The sequence below is a fragment of the Hipposideros armiger genome, unplaced genomic scaffold (assembly GCF_001890085.2).
Source record: "Hipposideros armiger isolate ML-2016 unplaced genomic scaffold, ASM189008v1 scaffold_63, whole genome shotgun sequence".
NCBI classification, from domain to species: domain Eukaryota; kingdom Metazoa; phylum Chordata; class Mammalia; order Chiroptera; family Hipposideridae; genus Hipposideros; species Hipposideros armiger.
Genome location: NW_017731413.1, coordinates 43,503 through 60,863, shown reverse-complemented (window position 1 = coordinate 60,863; position 17,361 = coordinate 43,503). Strand labels below are relative to the sequence as shown.

The 17,361-nt window shown below is 41.7% G+C and overlaps 1 protein-coding gene across 1 annotated transcript in view; it reads left to right on the top strand.

Moving 5' to 3' along the window:
* ANO4 (anoctamin 4) overlaps positions 1 to 17,361 on the top strand; it is a 282,890-nt gene that overhangs the window by 239,977 nt on the left and 25,552 nt on the right. The window contains exon 8 of the mRNA XM_019641684.1: positions 16,801 to 16,901. Coding sequence (XP_019497229.1) covers positions 16,801 to 16,901 — 101 coding nt within the window. The remainder of the gene's footprint in view (positions 1 to 16,800; positions 16,902 to 17,361) is intronic.

Genomic DNA, 17,361 nt, shown 5'->3' with positions numbered 1-17,361 from the left:
TCCTCCTAACAGATTTGACTGGGCCACCTGTCCCTTCAATTAAATTATGCTGGCCCCTTCTCTGTCATACCCAAATGGTTTCGCAGCTTATGGTATGAACCCTAACACGGCACCTCAAGGTGATAGTAGACTAGCTTTTTCTGGTGTTTTACGTAGGCATGGCTGGGCAAATTGCCCAGTCATAGGACCTCCCCCACACCCACACCTTTGATCTGATGCTAACACTAGACAGTTCCATTAATTCAAAACAGAGCTAAGTTCATGGAGACCAAAACTTTAATTTGAGAGTCAGACAGTAGGAGTCACAAGCCTACATAAGGAAACATTCATGTGTTGGTGATGCAGTAAAAAGGGACAGAAACAAGGAAAGATAAGCTGAAAACACCTTCCCCGCTACTGCCCACAAAAGGAAACTTCTCTTGACCACTTGTGGCTCCTGTGGTGTTAAGGGCACCAATCATCCTGCACATGGACACTGAGTATCTGCTATTATATATACCAGGCACTGTGCCAGGCAGTGAAGAATCAAAAATGAAAGTGCTCTGGCTATCTACTGTTACATAACAACTCCAAAACTTGCGGCTTAAAACAACAGTCATTTCTTTTACTCTCAAATCTGCAATTGAGCAGGACTCAGCAGAAACAGCTTTTCTCTGCTTCATGGCGCATCAGCTGGAGCTGCTCTTCTACGGGTCTGGAGTGCCCTCTTTCAAGATGGCTGCTCACGTAGTTGGAAAGTTGGTGCTGGCTCTCAGCTGAGCGCTCAGCCAGGCCTGTGGGCTGTGGGCCTTGGTTCCTTTCCACACGGACCTCTCCATAGGCTTCTCTGAGGCCCCTCTGCCTTGGGCTTCCTCATGACATGGCTGAGTTCCAGCAGAACAAGACAGTGGTGCGTTTTTATGACCTAGACTCAGCAGTGTTTCTTCTGCTGTAGTCCACGGGCAGAGGCAGGATCAAAGGGAAGGGACACCGATTCCACCTCTTGCTGGACAGTGGCAAGGTTCTAGAAGACATGTGGGAGAAAGCTCTCGTCAGGGCCGTCTTTGGATAATACAGCCTGTTTGAGGAGCTCGTGAACTAGCCATGAAGACAGACATGAAAGGGGTGATCACAATACAGCCTGAAGAGTTTCTGTAGAAGCCCTGAGGGAACTTCAGACTCTGCCCAGAGGTTTCAGGAAGGTTAGAGGAAGTGACGTGAGTTGTAAAGGAAGAATAGGTATTCACCAAGCAGAAAGGTAGCAGGGCGTGGCATTCCGGACTGGAAACATTATGAGCCAAGGGGCAGTAACCTCTGATGGAGGCATCACAGCTCCTCTGTGCATCTCTGCTTCTCCAGTTGGAGTGGGAATCCCACGAGGACCTCACGGCTCTCTCCACACAGCCCAGTACAGTGCCTGGCTCATCATTTCCTCTTGACTTCCACATTGTTGATGCTCACTCATCAATTTCCCATGAATGTAATTTGTCAGCTATAATTGTTCTCCTAGGACTTCATGACTGGAATGGTACTCGTCAGATAAGCATTTTTTTTTTTTACTCATTTCTTTACAAGGTGATCTAACCTAATATCATTTAGCTTATTTGCAACCAAATCCATCCCATTGTACTTCTATTTAAATCAAGCCATCTCGTTGCTGGATTTCTTTCAGGCCAAGGGTTTCCCTAAACCAACTACACCAGCTATTACCTGCAAACTTAACCAAGATCATGATGGTCTTCCAAGATGATGGTGTTTATTGCTCACTGGAGTTCTTGTCTTTTACCTCCATTCTTCATTCTGACTTTTTCTACATATTGCTGAAATTAAAAAGAGCTTTATGGAAGGCTGGGAATAGAGCAGGCAGAAGAATGAAGCTGTCCTGCACACAATTTTCCTTGACCTGAGCAGTCCAGTGGGCGGGAAAGAAAATGACACACGGTGAGACCTCATGTCCATTAGTGTTTCAGAAATGCATTAGGTCCCCTCTTGAGGCCTCTCCTCCCCCACAGTCTGTGGGTTCCTGGGTTTAGCCAGGATATTATTTTGGATTGCACGGCAGTAAATCATTTTGGCATTCATTTGCTGCTGCCTTGGTTCAGTATTTCAGACTCTAATAAGTACCTGTGGGTCCTCTGAAATCTAGTCCTTCATTTGGTGACTCATGGATACGTGTTGTGTGAGGTGCCTGATGCCCACCCTGCCGTTCTCTGTATAAACACCAGTAGAATGAAAACCCACTGTTCTTGATTCTTTCTGTCACACAGAGTTCTATTTGGTTGGCAAAACAAAGACAAACAATCAGCAAGTAAGGACTGAATTTTAGTTTGTGATTTTCCGTTTCTTTCCCTATTTAGATTTAGCAACGCTCTGCCTTCATCTCCCTTTAAAATGAAGCCTCTATAGGGAAGGAGAGTTCTAAGTAAACCCTTAAATACTTGGAACTGAAACTTGCTTTGAATAGGTTTAAATATTCCAAAATGTCACTGGGAAGTACATTGAATATGATAATGAACTCGCTGATTCATTGTACCCCCTGCCACTTTTTTCATCATCATTTTATTTCCTTCATTACTTAGTTTCAATTTGATAGTCTATCATTATGACCGCTCATTTACAAGCACCCGAATTCTCTCATTCCTTTATTTATTTGGCTTTTTTGCATGACAAAGCCTTGACCTTGGTTAAACACCACCTTCTTTGTGCCTGTACCTGAGTGGTTGAATGTTGCTAGCAGAACATGCAGACAGGTTCACTTTAAATCATGCCCACTGTCTTAGAAGAGGACCAGAGAACACCCAGTGAGCCTAGTAGGTTTGCTGCTCCCCCACCATAACAATGAACTTATTTCATCCCCGTTCCCACCTTCCCTTCCCTTTCCTTACCTCCTCCTTTCATTCATTCGTTTTAAAAACTTCATTCACTAAATATATATAGTGCTTGGCACAATTCTAGGCACTTGGAATACATGGGTGAACAAAGAGCCCTTATCCTGTGACACATTCTAAGGAAGGAAGCAGTGAACAGTAAACATGATAAATAAGTAAATGGCATGGTATGTTAGCAGGTGATAAGCATATGGCAAAGGAGACAGTAGAACAGCATCTGAGAATACTGGTGGGTGAAGGTTTAGCCATTTTAAATTGGGCATTGGGGAGGGGGCTCTTTGAAGGCGACATCTGACTAAAGAAGAATAGGTGAGGAAGTTGGCCAACTGTTATTTCATACTTTCTTTTTACCCGCCAATGCTCCCCACTCCTTTATCTGTACCACCCCATCCCCAAGCACACACAGGCTTTGCTGATAACCTTGCCCACTCTGGTAGAGCATAGAAGCAATTGGACACAATATTCTGTGACTGTCCCCACACTCTCTACCTTCCCTTTGTCACTATGCATGGAGTGAGTGTCTGCTGCTCTCCTGGGAGCCCTCCTATTATATAATATGTGCTGAATCCCATCCCCTTTCACCTTCTTAAGGACTTGGCTTCTGTCATTGTCCCCTCTCTCTCCTGCGTTATCAGTTTTTCCTCTCTGCTCAATCATTATACAGGCTTCTGTAACTCATCTTAAAAAGACAGATGCTTTGACCCCCATGTTCTCCTCCAGCGACTACCCCATTTCTCTTCTCCGCTTCACAGAAAAACCTTGAAAGATTTGCCTGGCATCATTGTCTCCATTTCCTGGTCTACCAATCTCTTTTCAATTTGGTCCAGGCTTTCTCCCTCAGCATTCCACAGTAACTGCTTTTATAAAGGTCACCTATCAACAAATCCAGTGGTCATGCCATCCCTCTTATCTTATTCGCCTCATCAGCAGTATTCATCTACAGGGTGGCTTTTTCCTCCCTTGAAAAGCATTCTTTTTTTAAAAAAAAAGAAAAATTTATTACATTTACTGGAGTGACACTGGTTACTAAAATTTTATAGTTTTCAAGTGTACAATTCTATATCATCTCTATATTGCATTGTGTGTTCACCACCCAGTCAGTTCTTCTGTCACCAGATATTTGACCCCCTTTTCCCTCTTCTACACCCTTACCGTCTAGTAATCACTAAACTATTGTTTGTGTCTGTGAGTTTTGTTTCTTTACTTGTTTGTCTTGTTCCTTTGTTGCTTTCAGTTTTATATCCCACGTATGAGTGAAGTCATATGGCTTTCAACTTTTCTGTCTGACATACTTCTCTTAGCATAATAATCCCAAGAGCCATCCATGTAGCCACAAATGGCACCATTTCATCTTTTCTTATGGCCAAGTAATAATTCCATTGTGTATATATACCACGTCTTGTTTAGCCAATCATCTGTCGAAGGACACTTTGATTGTTTCCATGTCTTGGCCATGGTGAACAATGCTGCAGTGGACATAGGGAATGTAAATTGGTGCATCCAATTTACTCCATCCTGACAGTATGGAGGTTCTTCAAAAAATTAAGAATAGAGCTACCATATGACTCAGCGATTTCTCTTCTGGGTATCTACCCCCAAAATCTGAAAACATTTATCCATAAAAACATTCTTTTCTTGACTCAGGAGACATGTCATGCTCCCCTGGATTTCTCCCATCTTTATTGGTCTTTTCTCCATCTCCTTTGCTTCTCTTCTTCTGTTTGATCTCCAACTGTTAGAGCGTTCTAACACTTGGTCCTGGGTCCCCTTTCTTTCTATATCTCTATCTCCCTGTGATCTCATGACGTTCCACGCAGATCTTTACATGATTTTACATGTCACTCAAGACTTTGCCATCTGAGCCTTAAGGCAACAGGAATTAGGTCTTGATCTCAGAATAGCAGGGGCAGAGAGAAGGGGACTGCTACTGTAGGTACCAGGGACCCAGCATTCCATAAACTTCCTCCAGACACCTGTCTGTGTGGCAAGGAGAGGTAAATCAGCACCAGTCTTCAAGACTTCTGCTCTAGCTCAATGGCCAGAGCTCATCACCTGCCTCCAGCCTGGTACAGTGGGCCAGGAAGCTTAGACTTCCGTGTGCTGTGAAGGAGAGGAGAACCAGATGCCAGGGACTCACTCATGACACTTACAAAACATGGTTTCAAAGAAAATATTACATATTAATATATTTAATATCTAATATATAATGATCTAATGTAATTATGTATAATAATATATTACTATATAATATTACCCAATAATATATATAGTTATCATGTATATGCATATATATGGCCTAGCCTTATAAAGTAAGCAAAGTTGTTACAGCATCATTATACCAATGAGGAACTAATATGAGTTGTGTAATCTATCAGCTGCATTTCTCTGTTATCAGAAATCATGTGAGCCCTGTTTCTTGACAGCTTTTTTATAACCTTTAGGTCAAAAGCACAGTGTACGCTATATTGCTCCCTACCCTGTTACTGTATTCTCCAACCCTGATCAGCATTCCACCAAGAGATAAATAGACTATGCCTAGGAGGGATGTCAGAACCTTTCCAAGAGCATTAGAAAGTATTTCCAAAGTTAAATTACTTCTTCACCGGCAGCAGACATCCTGCTCATCTGTCCTTTCTGGGTCATGCTTACTTCATGGCTGTTGATTGCTGCAGCTCTCAAAGGGCGTAAATGATACGTGGGTTATTGATTGGGTCAGAACTATTTTTAGTTATCAGGGGGCTGATGATTTGTGATGATATGAAGCTTAAGTGTGATGATGTAGTTGTCCCTAAGCTCAACTTATCTAATAGGCCACCTTGAAGGAATAAGGAGATGTGAAGATGATCTGTAACAAGTGAAAGAACTTTCGGAATTGTAGGGGTCAGAATTGGCATTGCTTAGTTCTGAGGACAGATTTATTACTGCATGGAGGGGGCATCCACAGAGGGGGCGTTTTCTCTCCTGGTACCCCAGAGGACATTAGAGCAACTTCTGTTCATAGTCATCGGGATTATTTGTAGATGTTATAATAGTTGCTCTGTTGAATTGTGAGTTCCCTGAGGTCCAGGACCATGTCGTAGCCTTCTCCATATCCCTAGGGGCCAACATAATGCCTAGGATGTAGTCGAGTTATCGTTAGGCATTTGTTGAATGGCTTTATGAGTGGTTATGTTGTGAGGAAGAGAAGACATTTGCTTTACACAATAAATCTGTCACCCTGAGTAGGTGATGGAGAAGAGTATGCTACAGCAGTGCGCATTAATTAGCACTACTTATCAAACATAATTTCTCTTCTTGGTTACCTTGTAGACAAATGGGTCCCTATAACCACTTCTTATAATAGTCAAGGTGCAGAAGTGGCATGTGTCCTGATGAGCCCATCTGAGCTCTGCCTGTCCTCTGACACAGTTGACTGATCAGCATGAATCCCAATCACTACAGTGAGCTGAGCTGCAATGGACATGTAGCACAAATAAGAAATAAACCTTTATCCTAGCACACCAGCCAATAGAAATAATGTCATTTTAAATTTTCTGGTAGCACATATAAAAAGTAAAAGATTAAATTAATTTTAATATGTCTTATTTAATCCTATAGGTCTAAATTATCATCACTGAAACATGTAAAATAGAAATTAAGGAGGTACTTTACATTGTTTTCAGACAGTCTAAATCTTCAAACTCTAGTAGATATTTTCCACAATCAGCGCATCTCAGTTTGGATTAGCTACCCATATTTCCCCATGTATAAGACACACCTTTTTTGAAAATTTGGGGTCTAAAAATTGAGTGCGTCTTATACAGTGGTTGTAGTTTTTTTTTTTACTTGCATTTCCCGCTTTTCTTGCACTTGTTTTTGTTTGTTTGTTTGTTTTTTTAAAATTTTTTTTATTGTTAGTTTCAGGTGTACAGAACAATACAATAGTTACCCTTTTCACCCTCACCAGGTAACAACCCCCCTCCCCCCATCTATTGCCCTCCCACCCCTGATATCATGCTTATCTATTACAATTCCATTGAATCCATTCCCGCTCTCTACTCCATGTCCCGAGACTATATGTATATATATAATTATAGTTGACATACAGTATTATTCAACATCAGTTTCAGAAATACAATGCGGTGGTCAGGCAATACAAATTGGTAATTGTAATATGGCCTCAGGGATAGAAAAAGACAGTCCGAGGAATATAATCTATAATGTTGTAAGTATTTCTTAGGGGGCCAGATGGACCCATGTCCTTTTGGGGAGTCCACTTCATAGTTGATGTAGAGGTCTCGCACTTGTTTTTGTGCTCATACAACCACTGTAGGATGCACCCAGTTTTGAGACCCCAAATTTTTCGAAAAATGGTACGTCTTATACACAGGGGAATATGGTATATTTAAAGTATTTAATAGTCACATGTGGCTAGTAGCTACCAAATTGACAGTACAGCTCTTATTAAGTCACTGATATTTGGAGCTATTCCTTATTGCAGCCTAACTTAGCCCATCCCAACTGATACACCACATGTTGAGTTTTTTCAGCTATCCTGATGCAGTAATTTTCCTAGGCTTGATGCAGGGATCACCAGTGTTGATGCAGAGTGACCAAGTTATATCAACGTTCACTTAATAAAATACAGCAAAACCTTGGATTGTGAATAACTTGGTTTGTGACTGTGTCGCAGGACGAGCAAACATTTCTAATACATTTTAACTTGGTAAATGAGCAATGTCTTGCAATACGAGTGGTTTGTTTCCAGAATGAATTATGCTCGCAAACCAAGGTATTACTGTATTTGAAAACTTGTGCTTAGCAGCTCAGCATTAGTCCTCTCCTGTTTGGTGTATAGAGGAGTGCTTCATTGAGCCTCTCATAAATGTAAACCATATTGAAACCTTTGTAGTGGCAAGAAGATGAAATTTTTCTGTCTAATAATGGTGTTTTAACAAGCTAATCAATAATGTCAGAAAGCTACTCAGAGTCTAGGTCTCAAGATGCTCATCAGTTAACTTGGGAAATATTCATTCTCAATGACCAAGTGCTTAGTAACACACTGGGTGCTGGGGATACAGCTGCAGAGAAGCTGTAAGTCTCCTAGAGACATTAGTGAAATACACATTACAGAATTAACTGAAATATGACCTACATTAGTTTTACATTGCTGCATAAGAGATTTCCTCAAACTCAGAGGTTTAAAACAACATATGTTTATGATCTCATAGTTTCTATGGGTCAGGAGTGTGGGTGCAACTCAACTGAATCTTCTAATCAGGTCCCCATAAGGCTACCATCAGGTGTCAGCTAAACTGTATTCCTTTCTGGAGTTTAAGATCTTTTTCATAGTTGTTTGCAGAATTTAGTTCCTTGTGGTTGGACTGAGGTCCCAATTTCTTGCTGGTTGCCAACCAGGGACTGTTCTCAGCTCCTAGAGGCCACTCATGATTTCTTGCCCTCACGGACCCTCTCACAACACAGTAGCTCACTTCTTCAAAACCGGCAGAGGAATCTCTCTGACATGGAGGCTCTCTTTTAAGGACTCACCTGATTAGTTCGGGCCAATCCAATGTAAGCTCTCTTTTGGTTAACTCAAAGTCAGCAGATCAGTACCCCAATCACAGGAGTGCTATTCCCTCATAGTCATAGGTTCTGACCACACTCAAGAAGAGGTGGTTATTTGGACGTGTATACGGGGTGGGTGGGAATCTTGCAGGCTTTAGAATTCTGCTCACTGTATAACTTGGGACCTGACAGAGGAGGATTTACCGGGCAGAGAAAACAGCATATGAGAAAATCCTGAGACTTTCAGGAGTTTGACAGTTGGGAAAAAAGAAAGAAGGCCCTTGTGACTGGAACCCAGTGGTACAAGATAAGGGAGTGGCCAGATCATGCATTGGCCATTTTAGTGATTTTCGAGACAGCCATGGGAAGCCATAGGTCACATCACTTTTTAAAGACGTCTCTGATGTCAGTGGGAATATACAAGGCAAGAATGGAATTGGAGGGAGCCCAGCGATAGGGCTGTTGCATTCTTCAAGGAGATAAAAGATGGTGGCTTACAGGAGGATGGTGGCAGTGGAGATGGAGAGAAGTGGATGAATTTGAGAGCAATGTAGGAGTAAGACATGGTGACTAAATGGATATGGGGTAAGTTAAAAAAAAGAAAAGTCAAAGGCAACTCTGGACTTTAGCAGCTGGGTGGATGGTTGTTTCATTTCCCAAATCTGGGGGCACTGAGGAACAGTTTTGCCAGAGAAACAGATTCATTTTAGACACTTTTCAGTCTGATATGTCAGTGAGACTGCTGAGGGCAGATACCATGTCGACCATTGAATGTGCTAACCTGCAACTTGGAAGAAAGGCTTGGGGAAAAGTTACGAATCTGGGAGACATCAGACAATAGGTGACATCTGAAGCCATTGGGAAGGGATGAGATCTCCCAGGGAGAACAGGTAGATGAGAAAAGGGCCTGGGTGGAGTCCGCAGGGAACCCTCCTTTAAAGATCTAAGCCGTAGTGAGTGGCCATTTACATATCTACCAGGGGTGCCCCCAAAAATGTATACAAGTGGACACTTTGGTCAACGTTTGCTCAAGCAGTAGTTCGCCGTAATCAGAAGTGTCTGGATGATGATGGTAGCCATTTTGAGCACCTCTTGTAACTGCAGAAGTCAAACGTGACTTGTATTCATCTTTTGTTATCGGGATATATTAAGTACTACAATTTTAATACAGTTTTCTTTCTTAAAATGTGTGTACATGTTTTTGGCACCCTCTTTATTTCCTGTCGCTGATGCGACATGTGATTCAACATGTGAGAATCAACATGTGATTATTTAGGAACATAGGGTGCCTCCCAGGCTTCTCTCCACCAGGGACAGTTAGTGTAGGTGACTGTGTGTGTGCGCGTGTGTGCACGCGCGTGTGTGTGTGTGTATGCATGCGTGTGTGCGTGTGTGCGTGCGTGTGCGTGTGTGTGTGAATTGTGGAGAGAGAATTGCATCAAAATCAGCTGAAGAGCTTTTTTGAACTATAATACACTCACATTTCTGATGTGTCCCTAAGGAAATCAAGGATTTAAAAATGTAAAAGTCTTTTTAGAGACGTATGCCCTCATTTTTCAGAGGAAACTGAAGCTGAAAAGCACAAGTCATTTACCCAGTGACACACAGCTGGTTAGGTGGCAGCCCCGCTGAGAGGAGTTGAAATTGCTTAGCAATTACTTCAAGCCCTATAGTCCTTCAGAAATGTACATCTCTCCATCAGTTTCAGAGACTACATCCCACATCCACCAAGAAATTCTAGCATCAGCAACAGGCTAGGGAGATGCCCACTTGAGTATTCAGTAACTATGGGAGAAAGAAGGAAATTCTTACTTACTGAACCCCCTACTGTGCAACTATGTCAGCCTCAGAACAACTCTGCAAGTCGGGTATTATTATCCCCATTTTAAAAATGAGGAAACTGAGGCCCATGAGCTAAGTAACATGCCCAGAAACACACAGGTAGTGAAGGGCAGGACTAGGCTTCAAGCTTCTTTTTACCACTGGCTCTACCTTCATTTTAGGATATAGGGGAAATTATGTATGCATTGTATCCTGGATTCCATTATGTCACTCAGCATTTTTCCAAAAAACAAAATGGCAGTGGAATTGAATCCAGGAGAAAGTATATTTCCATTGGCCCCAGCTTTCCCCTTGTGGACCAGCAGTTCTGAAGCCCAGCCGTCTTTGTGACAATCTGGGTTCCCTCCTTACTCGCTGTGTGATCTTAGCCACTGTTGCCCAGTCTCTCTGTGCTTCAGTTTCTTGTCTGTAATAGATTAGGGTAATGATGATGCCTGCTTCACTGGGCTTGTGTGAAGATTAGGTTATTTAGTGCATGTGAAAGCCCTAAAACACTCCCCAGTGTGTAGCACGTGCTATGTAAGTGCTCCCACCTCTACTGCTCCTATTTTCTTTGGCCAAGAGGCCTGTCTGACTTCCCAGTTGGAAATTAATATCTTCTTTTTTGCCCCAGCATTTTAGGGATTTCCTTTGTTTTACTAACAGCATAGAGATGAGCAAGTGATACCCAGGTAATTGCCTGAGGGATATAGAACAGTTGCAAGAAACTACCCTGGTTTGACCCTTCGTCCTCTGTAAGTGAAAATGTCACGCATATTTATACCTGGGACCCTTTGCCTTTGTCTCTTCTCACTGCCTGGAATGCTCTCTCCCTCAATAAGGAAAGAGCCTATCTCTCTGCACTTTCTTTGGATTTCTGCTCACATGTCACCGTATCAAAAATCCTGTCCACACTACTCTATCTAAAATAGCATATCCTCTCACCATTACTTTCTCTTTCCTTACCCTTCTTTATTCTTCTTCTGAGCATGCCATCAGAAAGGTGTGTTGACTGAGGGTCTGGGTCCCCAGTAGAACTTGAAGTCCATGGGGGTAGGGACTCAGTCTGTTGAATGTTGTTGAAGAAATGAATGTCTTTAGAGGAGCATGTAGCAGATGTCCGGTGCTGTGGAGGGACAGGAGCCAGGACTTGGGGACTTGACTCTCAGAGTTTCTTCTAGGTTAGCCTTGTAATCAAAGACTGGAAAACCCTTCCCAGGTATCGGTTCCTTATTTGTCACCTTCCCAGGTCATAACTTGGATGAGTGCTGCGTTCTCACCACCACCACCACCAATATGGTGCTGCCCTTCTTGGAGATAATGACGACTAACATGTTTTTAGATGTACTGTGAGCATCTTACCTGTATTATGTCATTTAATACAATCCAATACATAGATACAGAAGGTGCCAAAACAGTGTATACACATTTTAAGAAAGGAAAAAAACTATTAAAAGTGTAATACTCAATATATACTGATCACAAAAGATGAATACGAGTCACGTTTGACTTCTGCAACTACAAGAGGTGCTCAAAGTGGTTGCCATCAGCATCCAGACACCTCTGAGTATGGCGAACACTGTTTGGTAGCCTTCTGTGGCAAGCATGTAAACTGTTTCAACACCACAGCAGAAGAAGCAGGACTTGTTGCTGTGCGAGGCCTCCCAGATCTTCCCTTGTGCACATCACACACAGGACCATGAGTCTCAAACTCTTCACAAATGCATGTAGTTGTTAGGTGCATTGGAGGGTCTGTTGCATACTCAGGCCCCCATTGTTGTTGTACTTCCACAGTGTTCTTTAATTTCAAATACCACTTCAAAATGGTCTTGTGCTCCTCCAACGACAGCTGTGCTTCCGCCATTTTCTTTGACTGTCCTACTTGTCACATGGTGACGCTAGCATTCGTTTGATTAATGCCATCTTTTGAGTGCATCATACTATACATTATATATACATTATATATACATTATATATACATTATATATACTATAATTCAATTCAACTTCAAAAAGTCATACATAGAAAACATCTCTTAAAATGTGTGTACATGTTTTTGGCACCCCTGGTATTGCCATCATTTCCCATTTTACAGTTGAACAAACTGAGGCATAGAGAGGTTCAATAGTTTGCCCAAGAGCCCAGTGATGGTAAGAGGTAGACATAGGACTATTTGCAGTCCAACCTCAGAGTCTGCATTTCTAACTAACCTCTGTAATTCAGCTGCCTATGGACCTATGTTTGCTCCCAGAGTGTCCTCATCCAATACTGTGGATTTTGATATTGTCTATATCCCGGCCACACTTACTCTGTATCTCCGTCCCAGGCTGCTCTCCTGAGCGCCAGACTCATTTATCTAACTCCCCACAAGCCATCTCCTCATGGGTATCTTGACCTTAACACTTTCAAACATGAACTTATGATCTTTCTCCATGTCCCTGCCCCTGAACTTATTTATCCTTTAGTGTCCCCTTCTTGGCAGTGATGTCAAGGGTCATGAGATGCAGAGATGTGTATACCTGAATACATGTCTTTGAGAGATGGATTGCTTAGATTAGATAATAGCATGGTATTTCTTCTTTTCCTAACTATCACCTTGTCTCACCTTCTATTACTGTTGGGTTGTTGGAAAAGTCATGACGTATTTTTTTCTGTTTTTTGTTGCAAAAATGTGTCCTGACTTTTCTGACAACCCAATACATTGAGACATACCAAGGCAAGGACCATGATTTCTATATCTTTGCATCCCTAGCATCTGGTGCATGGAAGGTGTTCAATAGGTTCTTGTTGAATAAAAAGAAAAAAAGAGAAGGAATGTTTTCTGTGAATCATAGCTCTTTCTATTCCAGTAGCTTCCATGCTACTATTGAATTCCTCCTTTATTCTTCTAAAGATGTTTTCCAGACTCCTCTAAATGGGCATTTTTCTTCTCACCAAGGTTCTAACCTAAGGGAGTTTTATTGCAGTGTATTAATGAAATAACTCTAGGTTTCAAAAAAGTCATTTTAATTTCTCATTGACATTTGCACACTAGGATTTATGTGGAAAAGAATACTTAATAATGAGGGAAAACCTATTTAGACAGTGAAGCATAATCATTCAGCATTGGAGGAAAGAGTGATCCATTAGCCATATAATTAGCAATCATCTGTTTCACATTTATTTTTCTGGGCTGAAAAGTTCAGTTCCCCCTTGAAAAACTGAATATAAATTGTAAGCCTAATACACAGAGACACACGCATGGGCGCATGTGTGCACACAGACACACGCACATACACACACACACACAAGACCTATGAATAGACATTCATCATCATTCAAGGGGATTCAGGTTACATTTTTCTCAAGTTTATCAAAATAACTCTTAATAGCCTCAAATCAAATCTCAGTTCATTAGTAGCTTCCTTTTGCTCTTGGTTTTTGTTACTCTGTTTTCTAAATTAGGACATTCCTTTCAGATTAGTTTGTATAGTCTGATAAAGGAACAATTCAGAAATTGTGCATCTCCAGCCCATACAAAGCCATGAGTTTATTCAAACCTCAGAGTTTAGTAGGTAAAGTTCACAACAGGGTCAAGGGATGTGGATCCCGGATAAACATGCAGCTCGGCTGTGAGCAAGTTGCTTGACCTTGTCTGTCCCCTTCCTATGAGCAATGCAAGGGAAGCCTCTCTCACAAGGCTTGTGTGGGAGTAAAGTGAGGTGATGTGTGAAAGTGCATCCAAAATTACAAAGCTCTAAAAAATAATAATCATAAAGCGATGGTCTTATCATTATTATAACTGAAATAATAAGAAAAAAACGTATCATTTTTATCATGCTGAATGAATCAAAACAGCTGTGATTTTATGCAGAAAATGGTTGTGATTGGAAGTTTAGTTGACTCACTATGTGTTCAGATAATGAAGTTGGCTTTTCCACACACAGAAATGTGGCATTTAAAAGATGCCTTCAGTGAAATATACCTAAGAAATAATGTTTCTTAGGTTCATGGGGATCTACAGAATAATTGTTATTCCACTAGGTGGTTATTTTCTGTAACACTAGCAATCACAGTAATTCCACGAAGAGAGTATATTCTAGGATTGTATTGTGCTCTAAATCAAAGTTTGGTTGACTGTGAGTCAGTCAGATTCTGTGAATCAGTCATATTCCCATATTGTCTTTCTCGTTGCACATTTTTACTATTTCTCTCCTAGAGGAGAGAGGTACAACTGTGAGGGCGTAGAATCTTGTGGGAAAGCTAGGTGAATTTAATGGATTCCATTATCACAATTAAAATTTCCAAGTAAGGAAGCCACAAAGCCTTCCCAGACTCTGAAGTATATCTTTTAATATAAACAGAAGACCCATTCTTAGCAAATATAGTCTTTGTTCTGCTTTATAACTTGAAAAGCTGTACTATATATTGAAAAACAAGAGACAATCTTTTCTAGAGCACAGAAATGCTTGACTGATCAGCTGTGAGACCTTCTCAGATCAGGGCATCAGTGCATTTGCAGACATGGATTGGACAGGATGGAGAGCTTTGTGTGTGTGCTCTGTTTTTGTATATTCTGGACAGTCATTGCCACCCGTGAGCTCATCCCCCCTGGCTGCTTAGCTCTAAGTACCCTATGCAGGGAGGACCTAATGTAATAGCTTACTAAACAGAGAAGCAACGTGTGCAGAGACACAGCACTGGCCACCACATCTTCAGTGGTTACTGGCTTGTCCGTTCCCTGGATGGTTGCCTCATTCACAGTAACTTGGTGTCTTGCCTCGAAGAGTGACTTCAGCAACAGTCACTTCCTGCTTCACAGGACACACAGCTTTCACCTGGGCCAGGACTCACTTTGACCGTATTCCCGAATTACACAAATATTGGTTAGGCTCAGAGGAATCAACCATGAATAACAGAAACATCCCTTGTCCTCAGGGGGTTTCTGCTTGTCCTGAACCTGAAAGTAAAAACCTCATTTCAGCTTGAGCTACCAGAACGTTTGATTTTTCAGAGCAATATCAGAGGGTGCCCCTCCCAACGTTGTGGGTTTCGGCCCTGGCCCTCTTCGCCATGGGAAATTCAGCACCACCAGAGTCCCTGAGAACATGGTAGTTGACCCTACTTTGACTTTTATAATATCTTGAGGCGTTCTTAGGGAATTAAGTACAGTATTTATAAGCCAGCAAGAAAGCCCTGAATGAGAATATGAGAAATGATGACAATTATACATCATCTATAATTGAAAAACAATTCCCTGTAGCACAAATTTACCCCAGCTAGAGCCTAATGCTGAGCTTCTAGTTTTGTCTGCTGTGTACAAACATTGGATTGTTTCTAAATACTATTATAAGGAGTGTTCAGCCAAAAAAGCCTAACATATCTGTCCACATTCTTGAACTATAAAAGTCTAAATGACATGCAGTCCAGAATGACCCTGTGTGAGAAAGAGATGGATAAATCATCGGTCATGTTGCTAAATTAAACTCATTTGGCTCACTGTTCTCTCATCTTTCTTCTGCCTCTTTCCACAACCCAGCCCTCCCTCTGGGAAATGACTTCCAAAGGAAATCTCATTGGCAGTGTCCTTTTGGCCAGAGACATAGACCAAAACCTGTTGGGTGGTTATCAGGGTGTGAAGTCCTAGTTTTACTTCCCTAAGTTCTGTGTTGATAAAAAGCCCCACAGGAGGCAAAGGTTTGGGTCCAAAGAACACGGTCCTTTGAAAAAGCTCTGCCTGTTCCTGACCCAGATTTAAATGTCACATCTCTTAGGTCCCCCCATCTCCACCACCACCGCCGCCTTTCTTTGTCCTGGAAGATTGAGAGCACCTCTCCGTCTCTGGGCTCTCACTGCATCGCTCCCTTACAGTTGATTCTCCACACAGCAGCCAGAGTGGTCTTTGAAAACCTGAGTCCAAATGGCTTGCTAGTGACATTAGAGTAAATTCCAGCTGTCTTGTTGTGGCCTGTGAAGCAGTGCCCTCTGGCCCCTGCTCACTTTTCCAGCGTCTTCTCGTGCCAAGCTTCATGATAAATACACCGCAGCTACTCTACTCTCCTTCTGCCCCTCAAATGTAGGAAATACCAAGCAATTTCCCAGCTTAGGGCCTTTGCACCCAGAACACTCATCCCACGGTCTTTACCCATCTGGCTCCTTTTTTAAATCCCAGCTCACGTAGCCCCTCCTCAGAGAGGCCTTACCTCGACCTCTTCTCCAAAACAGTGTGTGCCCCACCCTACCCCATAATTATTTTTCCCGTTACTGTGTTATCTTCAGAACATGCATCACTACCTGAATGTATCACTCTCTTTTTTAACTTTTTTGCCTCTCTTTTTAAAATATATTTTTACAGAATGTAAATGCCATTCATAGCTCTCCTGTTCACAGCTGGGTCTCTAGGGCCTGCAACAGTGGTATATTTGTTGAATGAATATATACACATACAGTGGCCCAGCTTATGATGGAAGAATGCCCCAAACTTAAACTCCATACAAGTTCATGCTTTCTAACTTCCAACTCAATTTAAACCATAGGAGAGAGACTTGGATGTGATTTTCAATTTAGTTTCTTTTTTCTGTTTCAGTCCTCTCTAATAAATAGTGACATTATCTTTGTGAAGTTGCATGCCCCATGGGAAGTGCTTGGAAGATATGCAGAACAAATGAATGTAAGAATGCCTTTCAGGTAGGTGTCAATATATTTTCCCTACTCTCTCTGCTGCTTCGCTGTAAACCTATTGCGCTCCTCTCTCTGAACAAATGAAACTGAAATGAAGGGCAATGCTATTAGAGAAGACAATCCTTCGAATGTTTAAGAAGCTCAATAAGTCTTCTTAGTCAATAATGATTTCATGGCTTTTTGTGAAATTTTTGGCTAATTCATTCCTTAGCAGGTAGATATTTCAAGTGCCTGTGAGAAAGAATTTTCCAAGTGACATGTTCATTTCCAAAGTGCCATTTTTCAGAGCCTTGAGTACTGCTGCTTTGAAGGGCCAGATTCCAGGCATCAGTAGTACCAGGCAATATTCATGGTCCTTAACAGACAGGTCCCTTCTAGAAAATCATTAAAATCTGCTTCCATAGAAACAAGCTCAACAAATTTCATGAAAGCATGCTCTATTGCTAAAAGTAGCCTATTTTTAAAT